Genomic DNA, 14,835 nt, shown 5'->3' on the forward strand with positions numbered 1-14,835 from the left:
CTTCTGGTTATTTACTTGGGCAGCGATGTCTGTATTGTGACTTTCCAAAGCATTAGATATACCATGGAACACAGTAAAGACAGTCATCAAGTGGAGAAAATATGGCACAACAGAGACATTACCAACAACTGGATGTCCCTCCAAAATTGATGAAAAGACGAGAAGAAAACTGGTCAGTGAGGCTTCCAAGAGGCCTACAGCAACATTAAAGGAACTGCAGGAATTTCTGGCAAGTACTGGCTGTGTGCTACATGTGACAACAATCTCCCGTATTCTTCATATGAATGGGCTATGGGGTAGGGTGGCAAGACAGAAGCCTTTTCTTACATAGATAAACATCCAAGCCCGGCTGAAGTTTGCAAAAACAAACATCAAGACTCCCAAAAGCACGTGGGAAAATGTGTTATGGTCTAATGAAACCAAGGTTGAACTTTTTGGCCATAATTCCAAAAGGTATGTTTGGCTTAAAAACAACACTGCACATCACCCAAAGAACACCACACCCACAGTGAAGCATGGTGGTGGCAGCATCATGCTTTGGTGCTGTTTTTCTTCAGCTGGAACCGGGGCCTTAGTCTGTGGGGAGGGAATTATGAACAATTCCAATATCAGGCAATATCAGGCAATTTTGGCACAAAACCATCAGGCATCCATTAGAAAGCTGAAGATGAGGAAGTTCAACGACCTAAAGCAGATGAGGAAGTTCAAGCTCGACAACGACCTAAAGCACACATCCAAATCCACAAAAGCATGGCTTCACCAGAAGAAGATTAACGTTATGGAATGGCCCAGCCAGAGCCCAGACCTGAATCCAATTGAACATCTGTGTGATGATCTGAAGAAGGCTGTGCACAGGAGATGTCCTCGCAATCTGACAGATTTGGAGCGCTTTTGCAAAGAAGAGTGGGCAAATATTGCCACGTCAAGATGTGCCATGCTAATAGAAATTTTTCACCCTCAAATATTTCAGTTTGCTTTTCAATTGAATTGTTCACGTTATAGGTCACATTAAAGGTGGAAAAATTCTGACATGATTTATCATTGTCTCATTCTTTCACATCACAAGAACCTGGCATTTTAATACTTTTTATATCCACTGTATTTCTTTCTCCAAATACACTTGAGGTAATTAGCCATCAAGCTAGTTATATTTTCCACTGACGTTACTGAGGCAATATCTTAGTGAAAGTTGTTTTTGCCGTTGGTTTTAGTAGGTATACTATTGTTCTTACCAATTTTACAATACATTTATTTACATAGGGCACATTCCTATGTACAACACCTTTAAAACAGAAGATTTTGAGCCTTAATCTTTAACACAACCTCTCAAATGCCCCCTCTATGCTTTTCATTCTGGACTTCATTCTGTAAGCTGGAGGCCTTGTAGCCTTCTACAAACCGCTGATGACATATCTGTGTAATTTTGTATTTGTTCTGCTTCCTGTCTTGCAGCCCTCAACTTCATCTTATAATAAAGTTTTTGTTCCAGTTTCTCATCTTTTTCTTGCAGTGACTCTCTCAATGCTTCAATTTCTTTCTGTATCTCCTTACTTTTCTCTTGGTATTCAAGAGGCGGTTTCTTCTCTTCGTCAACTAACCTCTGTAGCTCTACTTCATACTTGTTTATCAACTCTTCCTCTTTCTTACAAATCCTTCTCTCCACCTCCTTGTACATTTCATTGGTGTAGAAGCCTCGGTCATTCTTTTCAACCATATCATCCATTTTCTCCATGAATTTCAGAACTTGGTCTCTGTCATCCATCTTGTTGTTGTCAAAAACATGGTACCTTCCACCAAACTGCTCCATGAATTTCTTGAACTCATCCGAACTTTCACTGATGTACTGCTCAATTCCACCCGGATCCAACTCATCCCCATGGGTGAAGAGAATCATGGTATACTTCTCCGCTTCATCTCCAAATAGCGCCCTGATTTTCTTTACAGTGTTCTCTTCTTCTGGTGTGAAAGGTCCCACATCCATGACCAATACAATCGCATGTGGACCAGGTGAAGTCAAGTTGATACATTGACCGATTTCAGTCTCCAACTCTCTGTCGGGACGTTTTCTGTCAAATAATCCAGGTGTGTCCACTATGACCACCTGTATACCTGCCACCACAGCAGTTTCTTTGCAGCACTCTTGTGTCACAGACTTGCTAGACTTTGCCTCTCTAAAGGTTTTCCTTCCCAGGATGGTGTTTCCTGAAGAGCTTTTCCCAGCCCCGGTCTTCCCCACCAACACAATCCTCCTGGTCATGAAGTCTACAGGAGAAAACAGGTGGGAAAAGATTAATAATCATTAATGTTCACTACTGTCTGCCAACTTCTGCCAACAAATATTTGCTGAAATTTGTACTTTTTTCAACTTATTCAATTCAAAATGCATATTATGTACAAGCTTTAACCACAGTTGATTTGGTTGTCTTGTCAAACTAAATAATTCTATCATTAATATACTATGATGTCAAACAATGCAATAATTAATTTACTATATTTAAAACAATTCATGACATAATTTAGTCAATCACATATAGCACATTTTAGATGAGCATACAACATGACTATAAATCCCGTCTGATTCACTGGTAAGAGCATGGCATTGAACTTGCTGAGTTCTGAATTCAATTCCCACGGGGTGAGTAACAAGAAATATGATAATGTAAGGACCTCATACTTAAGTTGCCACGGATAAGAGCATCTGCTAAATACCTGTAATGTAAAACGTATACGTAACACGTATATTGTAAATGATTTAACAGTGTGCCACCAAGATACATGTACGAGCCCATTTTCTAAGAAGTTGGGGGGGCTCCGTAAAATGCAAATAAAAACAGAATGCAATGATGTGCAAATCATTTATCACTATATTTAATTGAAAATCGTACAAAGACAACTTATCAAAGGTTGAAAACGAGAAATAGTATTATTTTTGGAAAAATACATGCCTGTTTTGAATTTGATTGCCAGCAACACGTTTCAAGAAAGTTGGGAAAGGGGCGTGTTTACCACTGATGTTTTGAAAGAGAAATGTATTCCCCATTCTTGCTGGATATAGGATTTCAGCTGCTCAAAAGTTCAAGGTCTCATTTGTCATATTTTTTGTTTCATAATGCGCCATGTTTTCAATGGGTTTCAGGTCTAGACTGCAGGCAGACCAGTTTAGTACCCAGACTCCTACTGCGGAGCCATGCTGTTGTGATACATGCAGAATGTGGTTTGGCATTGTCTTGCCAAGCAAAGCCTTCCCTGAAAAAGATGCTGTGTGGATGGCAGCATATTTTGCTCCAAAAACTGTATATGTAGTTCAGCATTAATGGTGCCTTCACAGATACCATCATGGATGCTGGCTTTTGGAATGTGTGCTCATAAGAAGCCAGATGGTCCCACACCTCTTTAGCTCGGAGGACAGGCATCCATGATTCCCAAAAATAATTACAAATTTTGATTGGTCAGACCATAGCAGTTTCCCACTTCTGTCTTCTCTGGGCCAGAGAATCCCACCGTATGCTCTTTCAGCAAAACAATATTTCACCACATTCTCGTCGATTAAAATATCCTGAAGAAATATATATTTAAAAAAATGTGTATACAGAGCAGAAACTCTGTCCCACAACTTACAGTTTAAAGGTAGATCATTGGAATTTCGTCTGCGAACAGGCTGCTTGTCTGTGTCTTCATCCATCTCTGCTGCAAGAAATACATCATACAAAATACACTGAGCTGCATTCCCAGACACAGATGAACCAAAAGGTCTCTAAATGTAAAACTGGATAATGCTATTAATAAAATAATGATTTAAGTTGCTGCTACAATGCTAGTACTTCACTATGAATTTTAAAGTGTCCAAAAAGAGGAATAGTTTTTTTTCTATAAAAAGATCAATCACAATCAATTACATCTGCATACTTCTCTGGTCTACAGGTTCAGGAATGTTTCACCACAATGAAAAGGTGTTTCATCAATCTTGTACTGTGCTATTAAGTTAGTAATATTCCTAAACCAACTGAATATTTTATGTAAAACTAGTAATTTTCCCATTCTAAGTAAAAAGTATTCTAACACTTTTTAGAGCAACAAAAAATAGCCACCCCAGCTGAGGGGAATCACTACTCTCACTGTCATAGACCTAAGGTCGAAGAATTTACCCTGGAGGCCTTTTTCAGATTCAGCATCACTGTGATTTAAAATTACTTGACTGTATTTTTTTATTTTTATAACCTCTTTTAAAATCCTATGAAAAATATAAGCATATACAGTGAGAACAAGTATTTGATAACCAAAATTGGCAGTGTTTCCTACTTCCAAAGCATGCAGAGGTCTGTAATTTTTATCATAGGTACACTTCAACTGTGAGAGACGGAATCTAAAACAAAAATCCAGAAAATCAAATGATTAATTAGCATTTTATTGCATGACATAAGTATTTGATCACCTACCAACCAGTAAGAATACTGGCTCTCACAGACCTGTTAGTTTTTCTTTAAGAAGCCCTCCTGTTCTTCACTCATTACCTGTATTAACTGCACCTGTTTGAACTTGTTACCTGTATAAAAGACACCTGTCCACACACTCAATCAAACAGACTCCAACCTCTCCACAATGGCCAAGACCAGAGAGCTGTGTAAGGACATCAGGGATAAAATTGTAGACCTGCACAAGGCTGGGATGGGCTACAGGACAATAGGCAAGCAGCTTGGTGAGAAGGCAACAACTGTTGGCACAATTATAAGAAAATGGAAGAAGTTCAAGATGACGGTCAATCTCCCTCTGTCTGGGGCTCCATGCAAGATCTCACCTCGTGGGACATCAATGATCATGATGTCCCACGAAGGTGAGGGATCAGCCCAGAACTACACGGCAGGACCTGGTCAATGACCTAAAGAGAGATGGGACCACAGTCTCAAAGAAAACCATTAGTAACACACTACACCGTCATTAGGCTTGGGTATCGAGTATATAGTATTGATTGGAACCGGGACTAGCTTTGCGATGTTTCAGCTTTCGCTGAACACCAACGAAGAAGCGTCCACCAAAAGTGTTGGCATAACCGAGTGAGTCGAACATGGATAGCGGTCCAAAGTGTGGCTTCACTTTTCTAAACAGAACTTCGTAACCTCTGACTGTTTCATCCTAACGTCGTTGGTGCCAATGTGAATAACTATCTCCTCACTCTCTATACATGCCAGTTTTAGACTTCGCTAGCACCAGCCCCAGATTTGCGGCTACGTCGGTTGCTCAGCCCCCCGGTAAACAGTGTACGATCGCCGGCTGATTCTTTAGTCTAATACTGCGGGTAATGGAATCGCCGATTACTAACGTTTTTCAAGGCCACCAGTAGAACATGCCTGCGGATCATTCCCCTCCGAACGATTGTTCTCCTCCGTGTTGTAGCTACAATAATTACAATAAGGCATTTTAATGATACTTAGCGTCGGGTGTTCAGGGGTGAGCAGTTCTGTTAATTATGTCCATAAAGAGTCCCGGTGTAGTAAAGTTGGGTAAGAGGTCAACAGAGGAAAAATGTGGCGTTGGTAAACTCTTAAAGTAGAATTCAAATCTCGCATTTTCCTATTTATGCGTTCAAGCTTCTTCTACAACCAGCGAACGTGTTTTCTACACAGCAGGAGATACTATCTGTCCAGAACGCTCACGCTTCCTGCCTGAGAAGGCAGATATGATCCATCCATCCATCTTCTTCCGCTTATCCGGGGCCGGGTCGCGGGGGCAGCAGTCTAAGCAGGGATGCCCAGACTTCCCTCTCCCCAGACACTTCCTCTAGCTCTTCCGGGGGGACACTGAGGCGTTCCCAGGCCAGCCGGGAGACATAGTCCCTCCAGCGTGTCCTAGGTCTTCCCCGGGGTCTCCTCCCGGTGGGACGGGACCGGAACACCTTCCCAGGAAGGCATTCCGGAGGCATCCGAAACAGATGCCCAAGCCACCTCAGCTGACCCCTCTCGATGTGGAGGAGCAGCGGCTCTACTCTGAGCTCCTCCCGGGTGACCGAGCTTCTCACCCTATTTCTAAGGGATCGCCCAGCCACCCTGCGGAGAAAGCTCATTTCGGCCGCCTGTATCCGGGATCTTGTCCTTTCGGTCATGACCCAAAGCTCATGACCATAGGTGAGAGGAGGAACGTAGATTGACTGGTAAATCGAGAGCTTCGCCTTGCAGCTCAGCTCTTTCTTCACCACGACAGAACGATACATCGACTGCATTACTGCAGAAGCTGCACCGATCCGTCTGTCAATCTCCCGTTCCATCCTTCCCTCACTCGTGAACAAGACCCCTAGATACTTAAACTCCTCCACTTGAGGCAGGCACTCTCCACCAACCTGAAGTGGGCAAGCCACCCTTTTCCGACTGAGGACCATGGCCTCGGATTTGGAGGTGCTGATTCTCATCCCCACCGCTTCACACTCGGCTGCAAACCGTCCCAGTGCATGCTGAAGGTCCTGGTTAGAAGGGGCCAACACAACAACAACATCTGCAAAGAGCAGAGATGAAATTGTGTTGTCCCCAAACCTGACACCCTCTGGCCCCTGGCTGCGCCTAGAAACTCTGTCCATAAAAATTACGAACAGAACCGGCGACAAAGGGCAGCCCTGCCGGAGTCCAACATGCACTGGGAACAAGTCTGACTTACTGCCGGCAATGCGGACCAAGCTCCTGCTTCGGTTGTACAGGGACCTGACAGCCCTTAGCAAAGGACCCAGGACCCCATATTCCCCAATCACCCTCCACAATATGCCGCGAGGGACACAGTCGAATGCCTTCTCCAAATCCACAAAACACATGTGGATTGGTTGGGCAACTCCATGAACCCTCCAACCCCGTAGAGGGTATAGAGCTGGTCCAGTGTTCCACGGCCCGGATGAAAACCACACTGTTCCTCCTGAATCCGAGGTTCTACTATCGGCCGTATTCTCCTCTCCAGAACCCTGGCATAGACTTTCCCGGGGAGGCTGAGAAGTGTGATCCCCCTATAGTTGGAACACACCCTCCGGTCCCCCTTCTTAAAAAGAGGGACCACCACCCCGGTCTGCCATCCCAGAGGCACTGTCCCCGACCGCCACGCGATGTTGCACAGGCATGTCAACCAAGACAGCCCCACAACATCCAGAGACTTGAGGTACTCAGGGCGGATCTCATCCACCCCCGGTGCCTTGCCACCGAGGAGTTTCTTGACCACCTCTGTGACTTCAGCCCGGGTGATGGACGAGTCCACCTCTGAGCCCTCATCCTCTGCTTCCTCAATGGAAGACGTGACAGCAGGATTGAGGAGATCCTCGAAGTACTCCTTCCACCGCCCGACGACATCCTCAGTTGAGGTCAACAGCTGCCCACCTCTACTGTAAACAGCGTTGGTAGGGCACTGTTTCCCTCACCTGAGGCGCCGGATGGTTTGCCAGAATCTCTTCGAGGCCAGCCAATAGTCCTTCTCCATGGACTCACCGAACTCCTCCCAGGCCCGAGTTTTTGCCGCCACAACCACCCGGGCTGCAGCCCGCTTGGCCTGTCGGTACCCGTCAGCTGCCCCACAAGCCAACCAGGCCTGATAGGACTCCTTCTTCAGCTTGACGGCATCCCTTACTTCCGGTGTCCACCACCGGGTTCGGGGATTGTCGCCTCGACAGGCACCGGAGACCTTACGGCCACAGCTCCGAGCGGCCGCTTCGACAATGGCGGTGGAGAACATGGTCCACTTGGACTCAATATCTCCAGCCTCCCTCGGGATCCAGTCGAAGCTCTGCCGGAGGTGGGAGTTAAAGATCTCTCTGACAGGAGACTCAGCCAGACGTTCCCAGCAGACCCTTACAGTACGCTTGGGCCTGCCGAGTCTGTCCAGCTTCCTCCCCCGCCATCGGATCCAACTCACCACCAGGTGGTGATCAGTTGACAGCTCCGCCCCTCTCTTCACCCGAGTGTCCAAGACATACGGCCGCAGGTCAGATGAGACGACAACAAAGTCGATCATCGACCTGCGGCCTAAGGTGTCCTGGTGCCACGTGCACTGATGGACACCCTTATGCATGAACATGGTGTTCGTTATGGACAAACTGTGACTAGCACAGAAGTCCAATAACTGAACACCACTCGGGTTCAGATCAGGGGGGCCGTTCCTCCCAATCACGCCCCTCCAGGTGTCACTGTCGTTGCCCACGTGGGCGTTGAAGTCCCCCAGTAGAATGATAGAGTCCCCAGTCGGAGCACTTTCCAGCACCCCTCCCAGAGACTCCAAGAAGGTCGGGTACTCTGCACTGCCGTTCGGCCCGTAGGCACAAACAACAGTGAGAGACCTATCCCCGACCCGTAGGCGCAGGGAAACGACCCTCTCGTTCACCGGGGTAAACTCCAACACATGGCGGCAGAGGTGGGGAGCTATAAGCAAACCCACACCAGCCCGCCGCCTCTCACAATGGGCAACTCCAGAGTGGTGAAGAGTCCATCCTCTCTCAAGGAGTGTGGTTCCAGAGCCGAAGCCGTGCGTAGAGATGATCCCGACTACCTCTAATCGGAACCTCTCAACCTCACGCACGATCTCAGGCTCCTTCCCCGCCAGCGAGGTGACATTCCACGTCCCTAGAGCTAGTTTCCGTGTCCAGAGATCGGGTTGTCTAGGCCCTGCCTTCGACTGCCGCCCGATCCTCTTCGCACCGGCCCCTTATGGTCCCTCCCGTGAGTGGTGAGCCCACGGGAAGGCGGCCCCACGTCGCCTGGTTTGGCCACCAGGCGCTCGCTTACGAGCCCCAACCCTGGGCCTGGCTCCAGGGTGGGGCCCCGGCTGCACCATACCGGGCGACGTCACGGAACTCAAAGTCTTTACCATCATTAAGGGGGTTTTGAACCGCTCTTAGTTTGACCCATCGCCTAAGACCTGTTTGCCTTGGGAGACCCTACCAGGGGCATTTAGCCCCAGACAACATAGCTCCTAGGGTCACTCGGGTACTCAAACCCCTCCACTGCGTTAAGGTGGCAGTTCATGGAGGGGGGCAGATATGATATTTTTCCTAAACAAAAACTGTTTCAGATTTTATACTGTACCTGCTGCTAATCTGGACTGGGTTTTACAAGTTGTTTCTCATTGTTTATTTGCTATTCTGCACCAGGTTAGCCCTGGTGTAGAATCAGTGGGGTTAGGGTAATCAGTGGGAGCACGGTAACATGTTTAAGTACCTGCAGCATCATACACTCATGGGTAAATGTGTTTTCATGAGGTTTTCAAAAATAAAGTTATCTTGAGGAAAGTGTACCCCTGTGAAAATATATTCATAATTTATAATATTTATATTCAAGTTCATAGTTTTTATATTGTAGTTGAAAAAGCCCATGTGAGAAATTCATAGTAAAGTTCATAAAAAGTAAAAAGTTCATAGAATTCAAACTGATGGAGAAGGTCAGACTATTCCCTTCAGAAAGACCTGTTGGTTAGCTACCTCATTTAAAATATCCTAAACTTTTTTGACCCTGCCTCTTAAAAGAATCGAGAATCATTAGGAACCGGAATCGAAACAAGGAATCGGAATCGTTCAAATTCAAACGATACCCAACCCTAACCGTCATGGATTAAAATCCTGTAGCGCACACAAGGTACCCCTCCTCAAGCCAGCGCATGTCCAGGCCTGTTGGAAGTTTGCCAATGACCATCTGGATGATCCAGAGGAGGATTGAGAGAAGTTCATGTGGTCTGATAAGACAAAAATAGAGCTTTTTGGTCTAAACTCCACTCACCATGTTTGGAGGAAGAAGAAGGATGAGTACAACCCAAAGAACACCATCCCAACCATGAAGCATGGAGGTGGAAACATCATTCTTTGGGGATGCTTTTCTGCAAAGGGGACAGTAAGAGCATTGAAGATGGGTCATGGCTGGGTCTTCCAGCATGACAACGACCCAAAACACACAGCCAGGGCAACTAAGGAGTGGCTCCGTAAGAAGCACCTCAAGGTCCTGGAGTGGACTAGCCAGTCTCCAGACCTGAACCCAATAGAAAATCTTTGGAGGGAGCTGAAAGTCTGTATTGCCCAGCGACAGCCCCGAAACCTGAAGGATCTGGAGAAGGTCTGTATGGAGGAGTGGGCCAAAATCCCTGCTGCAGTGTGTGCAAACCTGGTCAAGAACTACAGGAAACGTACGATCTCTGTAATTGCAAACAAAGGTTTCTGTACCAAATATTAAGTTCTGCTTTTCTGATGTATCAAATACTTATGTCATGCAATAAAAATGCAAATTAATTACTTTAAAATCATACAATGTGATTTTCTGTTTTTTTGTTTTAGATTCTTTCACTCACAGTTGGAAAGTACCTGTGATAAAAATTACAGACTTCTACATGCTTTGTAAGTGGGAAAACCTGCAAAATCGGCAGGGTATCAAATACTTGCTCTCCCCACTGTATTTTAAGTATTAATCTACCCACTGCAGGTGGGTAGATTAGGTGGGCAGGTGGGCACTCTTCATTAAGCAAAACTCAGACGCAGAGATCCCAACAGATGCTTTGAGTTTATTTTTCTACATCTCAATTTCGATCGAAATCTCAAGCACTGTGAAAACCCGTTTCGTCTCACCAACTCTGACTACATCACCTATAAACCTCAAAACAGTGTTAAACTGTTGAGGAAGAAATATTATTTAGGATATGATCGGGGGAGGACTGAAGCATAAACGGATTATATTCGACAAGAGGAGAGCGGATACTTGACCAAGGGAGGGGTGAAGTTTGACCGGGGGAGGGGTGATGACTGAGAAGGAGGAAGAACGGAGTTTCTGGGGAGGAATGATAATGTTCTTAATATGGATTCTGTACAATGGAGAACGTCACAGAGAGAATATACAGTAAATTAACACTAACAGACTTTTTGGTCAAGTGAAAAAAGAATCCTGGGAAACCCCCCATTTTATTGCGAAGGGGGTGGTGGTTTACTACACAAAAAGCATGCATAATATATAGTATGGAAGTATGCGATTTGAGATTCAGACCGTGCCCAGTTAGTTTAGACACAATTCTATTTTTCCACCAACCTCTCATCTAGTCCTCATGGTCTGCTTAACAAAAAAGCCCGGTTACACGGCTCATGGTTTTTAGTTTGTGAAAGTGAATACATTAATTAAAACTCATCTGCGAACATTTACATATATAGTAAACAGCCCTATTGAAAAGTTAGATAATTTATTATGTTTGCCTCATTGTTAAAGAAATACAAAAACTTACCAGGAATTGTGCTTGACGAAGCCATTTTCAGTGTTTCTGTTAACTTTTCTGCCTGGTCTCAGAGGACTACGCAGACTATATTACGTAAATCTTTAATTTAGGTAAAGTAAAGTTAGAGTAATAATCCAGAAAAAAAGGTACGACGTGTTTTGAAGCGATAACCGTCTAGTGCTCTGCACCCTGCCCCCTGCCCCAGGGCTTCATGTTAGTTTACTGAAATTCCATTCGTGACTACTTACATGTATCCAAGAAATTGAATTCCTTGATAAAGGGTTATTTTCAACAGGCTAAAAATGGAAATTAACAGTTCACAGCCATTCAGGGTAACATCAGCCTATCGAAGGAATAGGAACCTCAAAGACATATTGGTACATTCGGCTTTCAAACAGCTCTCTAAACCATTTACACCTGATTTCAGGTATATATTGAGAACATCAGTTGTGCTCATAGGTTTGCATACCCGGTCAGAAATTGTGAAATGTTGGCATTAATGTTGAAAATATCACTGATCACGCATATTTTTTGATCTTTTATTGAAGGATAGTGATCATATGAAGCCTTTTATTATCACCTAGTTTTTTGGCTCATTTTTAAATCATAATGATAACAAAAATCATCCAAATAGCCCTGATCAAAAAAGTTTACATGCCCTTGAATGTTTTGGCCTGACAGACACACAAGGTGAAACACACAGGTGAAAATGGCAATTAAAGGTGAATGTTCCACACTTGTTGCTTTTTAAATTGCAATTAGTGTCTGTATATAAATAGTCAATGAGATTGTTAGCTCTCATGTGGATGCACTGAGCAGGCTAGATACTGAGCCATGGGGAGCAGAAAAGAACTGTCAAAAAAACCTGTGTAACAAGGTAATGGTTAAACCCTGGTTAGAATTTACCCAACAACACCTTGACATGCCTCACAGCTTCTGGCACACTGTAATTTGGAGTGACGAGACCAAAATAGAGCTTTATGGTCACAACCATTAGTGCTGTGTTTGAAGAAGAGTCAACTAGGTCTATAGTCAACAGCATACCATCCCTAATGTGAAGCATGGTGGTGGCTCAATTATGGTTTCAGGGTGTGTGAGCTCTAAAGGCACAGGGAACCTTGTGAAAATTGATGGCAAAATGAATGCAGCATGTTTTCAGAAAATACTGGCAGTCAATTTGCATTCTTTTGCATGAAAGCTGAGCATGGGATGCTCTAAGACTTTCCGGCATGACAATGACCCACAAACTCTGGTCTTTGTTTGTGACACACGTCTGCATAATATCAGAGCATTATTAGGTACTCTGACCATCTGTTCATCTGCCTAAACAAATAAGAGTATTCGTCCTTTGTTCCTTAGGAATGTGGCCCTTGGGGGAAGTTAGGGCAATTGGCCTCTTTAGGTAAACACAACAGTAAAAAGTATGTCAGGAAGCATAAGGTGGGGGGACAGCCCACCCTTTGGGTAAAACCTGTGTGACACGTTTTTGTATCGTTCGTAAGATATTTTAGCAACCTTGGTAAGGCCACTACTCGTACCTTGCCACCAATATGCCCTGTGTGAAGCAGTGGGTTGGGCGCCTGCCTTCAGACCTGAATGTTGCCGGTTCAATGCTTGGCTTGTTTTGTGCAAATCCAGTAGTGAATGATACGTTTTTGTATCGTTCGTAAGATATGATACGTTTGTCTGGTGTTTATTTATTATACGTTTTAATAGCATTCGTAAGAATCGTAATGTATTATAGGTTTTGGTAGTGCATTGTAATGTAATGAAATCTGGAAATGTACGTAAAATAGTCAACGTAGTCTCCAGAGACCACATTGCAGTCAGCTAGCCCAACGCAGCATTCTCTCTGCCCAGTCTACGTCATGGGTCGTGGGTGAAGGACCGGCTCCTTTTGAACGTCTCTTTTTGGTGAATGGTGGGAAACAGATCGCATTACTGAAACGGTTCATTTCGCTTGATAATTTAAGCATAACAATAAGTTACAGATAACTTACAAAATTATTCAAAAAAGTTTTGCATACACGAACGGCAACACTGAATAGTGGAAAGAGCACATATCTGAAATAAAGCGATTTATTTTTTCCAGGATCCGTCCGATAAAAACACATTTCAGGCGATCAGGACAAGTGAGACGTGCATTTCATGCTCTAAAATCATTCTAGTCTTTCTTGCCATTACGTGTGGGCATAGGCCTATGTTTTTTTCCTTGTAGGCTTGATTTTAGTGTTTTTATGTAATAAACAGAACATTCTAATCAGTATAGACTACATACAGTGGGGAGAACAATTATTTGAAACACTGCCGATTTTGCAGGTTTTCCTACTTACAAAGCATGTAAAGGTCTGTAATTTTTATCATAGGTACACTTCAACTGTGAGAGAGGGAATCTAAAACAAAAATCCAGAAAATCAAATGATTAATTAGCATTTTATTGCATGACATAAGTATTTGATCACCTACCAACCAGTAAGAATACTGGCTCTCACAGACCTGTTAGTTTTTCTTTAAGAAGCCCTCCTGTTCTTCACTCATTACCTGTATTAACTGCACCTGTTTGAACTCGTTACCTGTATAAAAGACACCTGTCCACACACTCAATCAAACAGACTCCAACCTCTCCACCCTCTAATATCTGTACCAAATTTTAAGTTCTGCTTTTCTGATGTATCAAATACTTATGTCATGCAATAAAATGCAAATTAAACACTTCTGTTTTAGATTCTGTCACTCACAGTTGAAAAGTACCAATGATAAAAATGTCAGACTTCTACATGCTTTATAAGTGGGAAACACTGACGATTTTGCAGGTTATCAAATACTTGTTCTCCCCACTGTATAATAGAATGTATATTTTTTCATTTTTTATCTTTTACAGGGGTCATAGAAAAATGTCAAATGTATTTAACCTTTTATATATTAATAATTAAAGATTTATTCAACTATCTCATCTGAAATTTGAAAAAATGTAATTGCTCTTATTTCAGACTTGCAGATTATGTCTCCCGGCTGGCCTGGGAACGCCTCAGTGTCCCCCCGGAAGTGCTGGAGGAAGTGTATGGGGAGAGGGAAGTCTGGGCATCCCTGCTTAGACTGCTGCCCCCGCGACCCGGCCCCGGATAAGCGGAAGATGATGGATGGATGGACCCGTGAAAGTCGGATGGAGAGGTAGAGGATGATGAGGATGACTATTATGTCTTCGACATCCAGCTACCACAGAAAGTGGCTGAAAGTGAAGAAATGCCTCAAGTCAAAAGGCATGCAGTAGAAACAACAGAGCTCAAAAGGGATGATGATTGCCTCTGTCAGGATACACCAGTCAGTGAATTACCTGGGGTACCGGAGGATTTAGTTGAAACTGAAACAATTGAGGAAATACCACTTTCCTCTGGAAGCAGTGATGGAGGTGAAACAGACCAAGTGCCCAAGTGACCACAGAGGGAACGTAGACCACCAAAGACCTTTAGATATGATAATTGGGTCACCCTCTTGTTATGGCCTTACTGCACTACAGTTCCATACCATGCCTCAAGCGTGGACATACCAATTGCAACCTTACCATCATGTGCCAGTATGCTCTTATAGCTCAAATACTCTCTTGATAGTTGAATAGGCCCTCAATGACGTGAGACA

General features: G+C 44.1%; 1 protein-coding gene across 1 annotated transcript; it reads right to left on the reverse strand.

The window, feature by feature from the left end:
• Positions 1-1,177: 1,177 nt before the first annotated feature.
• Positions 1,178-2,257, reverse strand: LOC105007752 (GTPase IMAP family member 4-like). Its single transcript, XM_034293013.1, has one exon. It carries the CDS (start codon positions 2,255-2,257, stop codon positions 1,361-1,363), a length of 897 nt encoding a protein of 298 aa, XP_034148904.1. The 3' UTR covers positions 1,178-1,360.
• Between the last annotated feature and the right edge of the window lie 12,578 nt (positions 2,258-14,835).

The sequence above is a fragment of the Esox lucius genome, chromosome 7 (genome assembly GCF_011004845.1).
Source record: "Esox lucius isolate fEsoLuc1 chromosome 7, fEsoLuc1.pri, whole genome shotgun sequence".
Classification (NCBI taxonomy): Eukaryota; Metazoa; Chordata; class Actinopteri; order Esociformes; family Esocidae; genus Esox; species Esox lucius.